Source organism: Apis cerana, linkage group LG5 (genome assembly GCF_029169275.1).
Source record: "Apis cerana isolate GH-2021 linkage group LG5, AcerK_1.0, whole genome shotgun sequence".
Lineage (NCBI taxonomy): Eukaryota > Metazoa > Arthropoda > Insecta > Hymenoptera > Apidae > Apis > Apis cerana.
Window position 1 is genome coordinate 521661 of NC_083856.1, and position 12498 is coordinate 534158.

The window sequence follows — 12498 nt, forward strand, 5'->3', positions numbered from 1 at the left end:
ATTTAGAAAACATTACGAGTGCCATTATATATATATATATATATATATATATATATTTGGCTCATATTTATATGAATATAGCATACATACCACATACATACATATACATTGAAATATATTAAAGATGTAACACAGAACGAGAATGTGTAGTAAATATGTAACTTTTTCTTAAAAATTTATTTGTTGTAAAAATAAGATACGTTCATACAAGTATAAAACATATTTTATACTTTTTTTTTTTTTTTTTTTTTTGCTTTATATCTACATGCATTACAAACTATATATTAACATAAAAATGAATAATTCCATAAAAAATGCGAAAAAAATAAGATTATGAAGGTTTCATATGTTTGCATAGAATTATATTTGTATCAAATTCAACTGAGTATATAATGAAAAATTTATAAAATATGAAACTATGACAATGTACAGAAACTTCATAACAATACTTTATAAATTAATATTAAATATGAATATATTCAAAATAATAATAAAGTAATACAAAAAGATTGTTTAAAGAGATAATAGCATCTAAATTTGTTTAGAAGTATTTGAAAACAAAAATTTTAAGCATAAATATAATTTATGAATATTATTAAAAATCGATTATTTCAATGATTAAACATTAATTTAAAATGTTACATACCTTTAAATATATCTTATATATATATAAAGCTTAGACACTCGTAATGTCTCTTAATATTTTATTCAAAATCTCGACATAATAATTGATATTCAATTATTTATTCTTTAATTTTTCTTTAATTAATACTCCAGGAAAAATTCATCTTTACCGTTGCACCCTGTATATCACAGGAAATTGTCTTTTATATCATAATAATTGCAACAATTAGAATTTTAATTTCATTATTATGATTTCTTTGTTTTTTCTTTTTTTTTTATTGACAATCCTCACAATTGAAAGAAAGTTGATCTTCTTTATAAGATCAATTATTTGCATTTCTCCTTTGCAAAGCTGCCGCGAGATCCTGCCTAAGAGCGGCTTGTTGTCTTTGATCAGCTAATGATTGAACAGATCTTAAACCATTTACAATATCTTTTGTTTTTCCAAAATAAATTTCGTTTAGCGTATTTCGGATTTTGTTTTCCATATCTTCAACCATACGACCAATATTAGCAATATGCGGAGAATTTTCACTTATTTGAGCATCTTGTTCAACCTAAAAAAAATTTAACTATATTTAAATAATAATTTAATCTTGAATTAATTTTGATAAATATACAGATATGCGTGTGCGTGCACACAGTACCCTAAAAATATAGAAACATCCATTAACTAATTCCTGAGATAATTTCAAGCAATATTTTCTTTTGTAAAAACTTTCGTATGGCCTTATTAATGAATTGTTAATCAAAATATTAGCCAATTACGGAATGCATAGCTTAGTCAAATTACGATAGTAGCATTGGCTACATATGTCGATTGAACACGAACAAGTTTAAGCAACATGTCAAAAAAAGTGTGTTAAAATAAATAATTTTTTTATCAATAAAAAATTATATCAAATATTATATCACAAATAATAAATAAAGTATAATATTAGTTTATAATATTTTTTGTTAATAACTCATTAACAAAATCATAACAAAAATTTTTATAAAATGTTGCTTGAAATTACTTAGAAATCTCTAACGAATGTTCCTACATTTTTGAAATATACTATATATTCATTGGACATTATACAAGATATTTTGCAACACATAATACTATTAAACAGAATATAACTCTTTATAAAATATAAAAAAAAAATAAAATAAAATTTTTTAAAATAAAGTCATTTTTGAAAAAATAGATTCTTAAAATATACATAAGATTTCTTAAAATAAATAAAAAAATAAATTTAAAATAAATATTTTAAAGGTAAAAGGTTTTGTTTTGAAAATGTTTCAAATATATTAAATATATATAATTTATTAAATTATAAATATATTAAATATATATTTAATTTTTATCTACATAAAGTAAATCCTAATAATGTTTAATTTCTTTTTGTTTATACTTATGTTCGTAATATGATTTACATTTTAATTTATTTTTTAATATTTTTGATTTCTTATTAATACAAATAAATTTTTCCAAAAGCAGGATAGTTTCAATAATTCATTTTGTTTTACATATTTATTAAAAAAATTAAGGAAAATAATATGTTTTAAGAATTCTTTTAGCTCAAAATTTAATGAAAATATTTAAACATTTTATATTAAATTTTAATTGAAATTTATTTTTTCTGTATGAATATTCTGCAATCTTAAATTTAAAGATATAATATAAAGATTGACTTCTATAATAAATCTCTTTAATTATATATTAACATATGTATAATCAAGATAAATAGTAAATAATTTACAAAATTATATATATTATTATTATTGTACATACTATTAAATCATGTATGCAAATTAAGTATAATTTTTTTAGTATTTCACTAAATCCATTTAATTTATAAAAAATATGAAATATCTTGCATGGAATCTAATTATTTTATAAAATTTCTTATACAAATATATAAACGTATAATTTATTTATCACAAAATTATTACTTCTCTATTTACTTATTTAATAAATTATTTATTTATTTCTTTAATAAATTTCAGATAAATTTATCTGATAACATCTAATAAAACATCTTGTATAAATATTAATTATGAAAAACTTATAATTAAAAAGTAAAAAGAAATTACAAAAAATATTCACAAACCTGTCTAGTAAGACTTCCACCAAGATTCATTGTTCCAGATCCATGTTTATTAGTTTGTAACCAAAGCATTGCAGTAGAAGTTAATTTATAATGTGCGATTCTTCCACTAGATTTTTCTTGAACTTCTACTACATGAATTGAATCCCAACAACCTTTAATTTTCTTTGAACCATCGCCTGCTTTTTTAATCAATATTACTGCTGCAAAACCATGATCTAAATCCCAGAGATAAACAGAAGAAACTCCACCTTCAAAATAGAGCTCTCTATATTGATCAAATGCGTGATTTGCATCTATCTCTAATTTTCTAAGTCTTTCAGATGGCATTGAGCCATCTTCTAAAGGGGGATCATATGTATTACTCCAAGGGGATCTACAAAATAATTTTATAATAAATATTATATTTACAATAGAATTAATATAAGAACTATAATAAAATAAATATAATAAAGTAAATATAATGTTGCTAGAAAAACAAAGCACTTTTTTATAATTACCTGTAAGAATCTCCATCTCTATTATAATCACAAAGTAAATAATCTTTTCCAGATTCTTTATCTTTTGCAATTTTTAAAGGTTGATCAACAGAAGATAAAAGATCTTCACAAAGAGATGGCACTAGATCTATTAAATCACTTAAATTCTTTTCAATTTGTTGCGGTGGTAATCTTCTCATTAAATCCAATGCACAATCCATTTGTTGCTCCGTCTCCAAAATTAAAAATTAATTCAATTTAATTTTTATTATTTTATAATTAGAATATTTTAATTATTTTTTACAATATCAGTTATATATTGAATGAAAATAATTTGTTTTTTTTTATATATCCATAATAAAATTAAAAAATTAAATGAATCAAATGTTAAAATGAATAAAATGTTAATTTTTAAAATATAATTGATTTTATTTTTAAAATTTTATAGTTTTAATTCGATATAATTAAAAGAGCGATAGATTATAAACTTTTATTAATCACAATTAATTGCCAATAAAAAACAAAAAAATATATTTTAAATTATTAACTTTAATTCATTAATATGAACAGATTATACATAAAATATTTATATAAAAAATTATTAATATTAAAATTATAAAGATATATATAATAAATTTATATTTTCAATTTTTTAAAAATTCGGAAAATTAAAATTTCCATATATGTCAATGAATAACGCCATTTTGACATTTATTTCATTTGAGGTTAAATATAAATTTTTCTTAAATTATTATGATAATAAACATTTTTAATAAACTTTCTCAAAAGCTAATTTAAAATAATAAATTTTATATATTTTCATATATATAAATATAAATTTTATTATATTAAACATTATTTAAAAATTTTAATATTAATTTTGATTTTTATCAATAAAAAAGAATAATATTACAGTTGGTAAAAAAATATTTAACTTACCATTTTAAATTATTAGAAGATTTTATGAAAATCAATCAGAGCATTAATCAATAAAAATTATAAAATCAATGAAAAATTTATCAGAAATGTTTATTCTCTGACCTGCATTCACCGAAAACGAATATTCAAGGGGCGTGTCAAGATAACTGTTGATTGGCCAATAAGTAATACAATTCTATCAACTTAACATGAATGAAAATTATCATATATATTATATAATAAGGAAAAAATTTAAAAATTTTTAATAGAATAATAAGTATTTTGAAATAAATAATTATTAAAATAAATTAATTAAATGAAAATTAATGAGTTTGTTATATATAATATATTTAATTCTTAAAAATGTATAAACAATTGCTATTTATAGAAAGTTTCAATTAAATTTATTATTTGAAATATTTATTAATTAAATGTTTATTAAAAATGTTTCTTATAAAAATAATCTAATTTCGTAAAAATCAATATTAAATATTAAATAATAATAATATTAAATCAATATATTAAATCAATATATATTTTAATAATATTTTTATATTCTTTAAGAATATTAATGAGATAATAAGTTTGATAGTAAATAATTCAATTATAAGATGACATTAAATTGATACCGAATAGATATTAAATCTTTACAAGAAATAGGAAATTGTTTTCATTTATGTAGTCTTTAAATGATAAATATATATAAATGTGGGCTATGTATGAGAATATACGAATCAAATTGAAGCAAAGATAATGAAGAAATATGATATTATTTATGAATAAAAGATATGATAAACATGCTACTTCTTCATTCATTGATACGATGTTATATGATATTTGTAATTTTTAAATTTTAGTCAATATATATTTCCTATTTTTATTTTGATTATATTCTATTAAAAATAATTAATCAAATTCGCATTATTTTTAAAATCTTATTAAATATATTCAATGTCGTATAAGCTTAGAATATATATATAAATCAAGCTATATATATCTCAAAGAAAATGAATTGAATATTATCTTTTTTTTCGTAATATAATATTTATATTCATATATCTCATATTCAATATACTTTTTATGACATATGTTGCTTTGGACTTGTTCATAGTCGGTTACATGTAGTGAGATTTGACTACGCGCTCCGTAATTGGCTAGTGTTTTTGTTAATAAATTGTTAACAAAGACATAATGAAAGTTTTTACAAAGATAAAATGTTTGAAATTATTTCATATATATCTTCAATTTATAGATGTTATAAGATTTTTGGAATAATATAACATTTTGAATATAAGAATGATACTTTAAATTTAAGTAAGAGAAAAATGTAATATCATTTGTGAGTTTCAACAAAAGATAATTCAAAATAATGAATACTGAATAATGAATAATGAATAATGAATAAAATGAAAATAATGAATAATGAATACATTCGATATGTGAGACAAAAATGAAATTATATATTTTTCTAGGAATAATTTTTAAATAATTACTAATAATGATACAAGTATGAAAAATTTCAAAAAAATATAGTATTTTATATAATTTTATTGAAAAATCTTTAAATTTTTATTTATTAAAAGTATATAATTATATTATGATTATGTATAAATACATTTCATGATACTTTATTTCATTCTTAAATCTAAGAAATAAACTTACCAAAACTATTTTATCTTAATCAATAATTATAATAATGCAATAATATAAATAAATAATTTTTTTGTAAACTATATATTGTTATTATTTTATTTAAATTTAAGTAAGAATATAAATATAGATTAAATATTATTAATATTTCAATTTTTTTGAAATTATAATTTTTAAAATATGTTATAATAAGCATATTTAAAATTTTAAAAATAAAATTTTAATCTACATTTCATTTTAAAAATTTTCACTTAATCATTTCTTATTATATATGATATAAGTTTGCATTATCTTATCAAAACTACATATTTCTTGTTTTTTATAATTCGATATTGATATAAATACACAATCAATTCTTTTTAGAACCATCATGATATATAAATTTTATTCAATAAATTCAATCTTTTCATAATGTAATATTAATACTGGAAAATTTAAAAATTAATAATTCAATATTAATTTACGAAAAATATATAAATAGTATTTTAAATACCTTAATATTAGCTATAAGAATGTGCAATAACATGGATTTTATGAAAAAAAATGTATTGTAACTTTCATACAGTTTTTTCCATTATCTCAAACAATTATCATCATATGTTATTATCATATTTGAGATGTCATATAATGTTTATTTAAAATACTTTTTCATATTTTCAATATTTAAAAAATAATCATGAATAAATATTAAAAGAAACATACTGTATGTAACATATTTATAAATAAATATAATATTTATATTTTAATTCTACTGATCTGACTTGCAATTTTCATTCTACATTTATTTTATATATTATTATCTGTAACAAAATGTTCATGTAAATATATAAGATTAATATAAATATGAATATTTTGAAATCTTGAAATATAATAACTACTCCAAATATATTGGTTTTTATAATTTTCTCTTGAGAAAATAAGGTTTCATGATTATTCTTATTTCCATTACTTTTCTTTGTAGATTTTTGAAATCTTTAATACAAATTATCTTTAACCAACATATTTTCTAATCTAACTATTATTTTTTTTTTTCAAACTTTTTTCTTTTTTGGTTTTTTCGATGGATTTGTATTTTTCTTCAAATGTTCTAAAATATTACCAAAGAAATATAAAATATTACAAGATTTGATTATCAAATTATGTTAATGAATTGAAAAAATATATAAAAAATATATCAAAGTTTATATTATATCAATTTTGTATGAATTATAGCAAGTTCTATAAACTTTTAAAAACATGTTAAACTTTGATGATAGAAATATATTAAATTTTATCATATATTTTCCAGTTTTAAATGTTGTTTCAAGTTTCAAATTCATATTTTTTTATAATTCTAAGATTATTATTATATAATATATATATAACAATACAATATATTTTATATAATGAATATGTAATAATATAATATATTTATATAATAATTTATGCATATTTATGATATTCATAACAAAGAAAAAAAATAAAAAGTAAAAAAATAAGACTTGCAACTACACATATTTCCTTTTTAATATGCAAAAATAGATTTTAAATAAGAAAAACGTACAAAATAGAAAAAAAAAATTAAAATAAATTAATTAGTAGTAGTGCTAAATTTTAATGTTAGTTGTAATTTAATTATTATCTTATATATATATATTGGTAATATGTTGAAATTGAAAAAATAAATAATTATAAATAATATTGCATATTTATTCTTAAAAATATTTTTGAATTAAAATATTTAAAAGACTAATTTAAATTTTACAGAATTTACTATAATTTGTAATCAATTTAAATGATTATTTGTAGTATTCATTTATAAAAAGAGAAAAATATTACATTTGTTCAATATATTGGTTTTCTAATAGAAAGTAATTAAAATCATCTATATATATATGTATACAATATATATATATATATATATATATATATAATAATATATAATAATAATAATAATAATAATAATAATAATAATATAAGATAATATAATATATATTATCTCAATAATTGCAATGTAAATTTCTATATTTATGTAATATAATATATTTACATAATATAATAGTATTTATATAATATAATAACAATATATTTTATTTATAATCAGTACAAATAATTTTTTCATAATTTATATTATTCTTTTCTTTTTTTCCATAGTTTTGTATAAATTTTAATTTATGAAACAATATTGTTTAAAATATTTTGAAATTTAATATTTTCTATATTATATTTTCTATGTATATATATACTTCGTATATATGATAATCAAAATACTTAATATTAAATTTGTTATTATTTACCCAAAATCAAAAATAATAATTTATTTATCAAAAATAAACATTTCATAACATTTCGTTACATAGAAATATCTGGACACTGTTACCAAATTCATTATGAATTGTATCCTAAATAAGCTGCATATTTATATTTTTAAAGAGTATTTTTATTTAGAATGTTTGAAATTTAGTAAATTTTTATTTAAAAAAGTATATGTATATATATATAATATGTATTATATATTCATATCGTTTTTAGAGATTACTATATTATAGATATATTCATTCACTTTTTAGCAATTGCGAAATAAGGAACATTAAGTCTGAATGAAATAGAGAGACATGTATATTATTTTTTTATCATTATATAATGCATATAATTCAAATTTATTATATTTAAATAATTTAAATATGGAATTTGATATTATTTTTATTAGAAGAATCTTATAAATTTGAATACAATGATCTAATAATTATAAAATAAAGAACATAAAAGTTTTATTTTTCTAATTTTTCATATATTACTCTCTTATTAGTAGACATTATCGATGATAAGGAAAAAATAACGTAAGTATTCCTTTCGTTAAATCAGTTCCAGGAAATGGTGGGGATAACTTTACTTTTGTTAACGAGGATTTCTCATACAGAAAAGAAATATATTTATTAATAGATAATATTATAATTCTCTATATCAATAATTTCGCATAAATATTAATGATGTTATTAATAAATTCAATAATTAAAAATTGAAGTTCCTCCGATTAATTACTTTTCGCTACGTTTTCACTTCGTGACTTTAACAAATATATTATATCTACCTGGATTTCTATAATAATACGAATAAAATTTTAAAAATAATTTAAGTTCGGTGAGTTGAATTATAAAAATCTGTTAAACAATTTAAATATTTTTTTCTAAAATTAATTGAAATTATAATTTTATTTTATAAACTATATATTATAAGTTTTTATAAAAAATTTTTATTGTATTTTTTATTGAATAAATATTTTTTTTATCTTCAATAATATTAAATTATGCAATTGTATAGTATTTAAATTAAAATAATTTTCTAATATTTCTTAAAATAATTTTATTTTGTAAAAATATTTATATTATAAATAATTAATTAAATAGAAATTTTAATTATTATTTAATTTAAAAATAATTTATTTTAAATAAATTATTTTAATTATTATTTAATTTAAAAATAATTTATTTTAAATAAATTATGATTTTTTAAAATATATTCTATTAAATAATATATAATTAAACTTTTTAATGTTCATAAGATTTAAAATAGTTTTTTTTAAAGATTATTGTATATAAGTAATTATATTTGATAAAATAAAATTTTAAATTTCTACATTTCTTTTTTCAATTTAAGTATATATATATATATATATATAATAAGAATTAAAGAATTAGAAGGATTAAGAAAATTAAAATAATAATTTATTAATCACAATTGAATTATTATTAATATTTAAATTTTATTATATAAATTTACATACATTATTAATTCTTTTATTACAGATTTTAAAATTTGGTATTTATGAAAAATATTTATATATGTATGCTTTATCCTTAAAATTAAATTCATATCCAAAAAATTGTGGAAGATGGGATTATTATCAGTGTTGAAGCAATCCACCGTGATTCATCTGATATTTGCCATAACATTTTTTACTACGGGTTTGATAACCAATTTCTTCCAGTGTCTTTTGTACTTTGGTCTCAGACCTTTTTCCAGATATTGTTATCGCAAGATTAATTATTATTTTTGCTATTCTTTTTATAGTCGTAAGTTGTTATTTTGAGATTCTATTCTTATTTTAAATTTTTTGATTTTTATTTTAATTTAATTATATTTTAATATATAATTCTTTAAAACTATTTTTTTTATAAATTTTTGATATTTTAATTATTAAAAAAATTAAGAAAAAGAATTTTTCTAATATTATATTAAATTTAGTATTAAATTAGTATTAAATTTTCAGAGTTGGTTTTTTTAATAGAATGGTGGTCTGGATCAGATTTTATATTGTATATGGATAGAAATGATCTTGAAAAACATTTTGGAGAAGAACATGGATATATATTAATGAATCATAGTTATGAAGTAGATTGGCTTATTGGTTGGGTTCTGTGTGAACGTAAAGGAATACTTGGTGTTAGTTACATATATATGAATCATAAATAATTCTTTATAAAAAGAGTAAATAAAAAGATAAGTTACATTTTATTGTTATAAAATTTTGTATATTTCAGAATTGCAAAGCATATGTAAAAAAATCATTACAATATATTCCAACATTAGGTTGGGGATGGAAATTTTCTGAATATATTTTTTTGGAAAGAAATTGGGAGAAAGATAAAGAAATAATTCGTTCTCAAATTCGTGAATTTGGAAATTATCCAGATAATATATCGGTAATTAAAATTTTTTGTTTAACATTTAAATTTTAATTTAATTATTTTTTAATTGTGACATTTTTATTGTAATTTTTAGTATAATATATTTATTATATTATCATAACTTAATTTTGGAGCTTTCAGTTTTATATAAATTAATTTAAATTTTTTATTTGAAATGATAGTTACTTTTATGTCCTGAGGGAACACGGATCACACCACAAAAATTAGAAGCTAGTCAAAAGTTTGCCCAAAAAGAAGGTCTTCCGATATTAAAATACCATTTAACACCACGAACAAAAGGTTTTACAGCAAGCATACCATATATGCGGGATAAAATACCTGCAATTTATAATATGCAAGTGCAATTCAAATCAAATGATTCTGTGAAACCAACAATAACAAATTTGCTATTAGGAAAACGGATTTTAGGGCACATATATATGCAGAGGATACCTATGAAAGAAATACCAGAAGATCAAGAAGCTGCTGCAGAATGGTTACATAAACTTTATGAGAAAAAAGTATGATTTTATTTAAAATTAATAAAATTGGTTATAAAATTTATCTTATTTTCTTTTAGGATCGTATGGCAGAAAGTTTTGAAAAAACAGGTGATTTTTTTGCAACTAGTGGAGTAGCCAAAGTAGATAAAATTACATTAAAGAGAAGATATTATTCACTCATTAATACAATTTGCTGGACAATGATAGTAGTAGTACCAATGATTTATTATTTGATTAATCTTTTTCTATCTGGTTCGACTATTTATTTTTCGATTGGAATTGGTACTATTCTTTTATGTAAGAATATTTTAATATGATATAGTTTTGTGCAATTATTTCCATTGTTAATATTAATATTTAACTTCAAATTTTTTCAGTTTACATACTTATGCAAAAAACGATAGGAATATCCAAAATAAGTAGTAGTTCATCATATGGAACTGGTGATAAAAAATTGAAGTAAGAAAAGAGCAAAAAATTATATTACTTTCTTTTTTTCTTTTTTTTAAGTGAAAAGATAGATAGCATGCGCGCGTGCGCGAAAGAAACAAAGAGAGAGAGAGAGAGATTACATTACAAAATTACAATATAAAAAAATGTTTGTAATACTTGCAAGAAGATATATAGAAAAAAAACTATGTGTGTGTGTGTGCGCGCGCGCGCGTGTGTATTATAAACATATAAAATTTTTAAACTATATTATAATTTTTAATTATATTAATTTATTGGATTAATTTTAATTAATATTTTAGGAATATATACGTATGTAATATTAGATAAAAGCTTTAAATATCAAACAATTTGTAGTTAATTAATTATATATATATATTCAGTTTTTCTATATGAATTGTTAGTTAGTTAATATATGTAATATAATATATAATCTTTGTTTTATATCTCTGTGTGTGTGTGGGCGCGCGCGCGTCTTTCTCTTTCCTCTTCTTTCAAAGTTTTAAGTTTTCATTTGCTATTATATATTTAATACTTTCTATTTTTGTTTTTTTGTTCCAATTATATAGATCATATGCCTCTTACATTATCATGAATAATAGATTTCTTTACATACATAAGATTTATATTAAGAATTATATTTGTAATATTGCAAAAATCATAATTATCGAAAAAAATATAGTATTTAAAATGCAAAAAAAAAAAATATATATGATTTTGCAATAAATTTTTTCAAAAATTTAATGGTTTAAATGAAAAATTCAATGAAGCATATGTTAATTCAAAAATATTTAAATATTTTAAGAAAAAAATTTTGATTACAATAATTATAAAATATTTTTTAAGTACTAAATTTGTTTTTTACTCTTTTACTTTCTTTTTTTAATATTATAAAAATTTAATTTCTGAGAAGTAAATAAAATTTATTTTATATAAAAATTTAAGATAATAAATATAATAAATATAATAAAGATAATAAGATAATAAAATAGATATAAGATATAAAAAAAGATAATATAAAAAAGTTTCAATTAAAAAAAAATTAATTGAAGATAAATAAAATATGAAAATAATTGTTTTAAAAAAATTGAAATTTTTTATTAGCATAAGTCAA

At 18.1% G+C, this 12498-nt stretch overlaps 2 protein-coding genes across 3 annotated transcripts; one reads left to right on the top strand and one right to left on the bottom strand.

The window, feature by feature from the left end:
- Nucleotides 1-856: 856 nt before the first annotated feature.
- Nucleotides 857-7318, bottom strand: LOC108001391 (F-actin-capping protein subunit beta). The gene is made up of 4 exons (XM_062075708.1): nucleotides 4136-7318; nucleotides 3218-3429; nucleotides 2721-3093; nucleotides 857-1181 (listed from the first exon to the last, which is right to left on the bottom strand). Exons 1-4 carry the CDS (start codon nucleotides 4136-4138, stop codon nucleotides 948-950), a joined length of 822 nt encoding a protein of 273 aa, XP_061931692.1. The 5' UTR covers nucleotides 4139-7318; the 3' UTR covers nucleotides 857-947.
- A 438-nt stretch (nucleotides 7319-7756) lies between these two features.
- On the top strand, nucleotides 7757-12237 carry LOC108001389 (1-acyl-sn-glycerol-3-phosphate acyltransferase gamma). Of its 2 annotated transcripts, none has more exons than XM_017062376.3 (7): nucleotides 7757-8884; nucleotides 9550-9816; nucleotides 10014-10186; nucleotides 10285-10446; nucleotides 10614-10952; nucleotides 11012-11231; nucleotides 11312-12237. In XM_017062376.3, exons 2-7 carry the CDS (start codon nucleotides 9636-9638, stop codon nucleotides 11395-11397), a joined length of 1161 nt encoding a protein of 386 aa, XP_016917865.1. In that variant the 5' UTR covers nucleotides 7757-8884; nucleotides 9550-9635; the 3' UTR covers nucleotides 11398-12237. The 2 variants fall into 2 exon arrangements, with proteins under 2 accessions (XP_016917865.1, XP_061931691.1); XM_062075707.1 differs by having other exon boundaries at nucleotides 8538-8583.
- The last annotated feature ends 261 nt before the right edge of the window (nucleotides 12238-12498 follow it).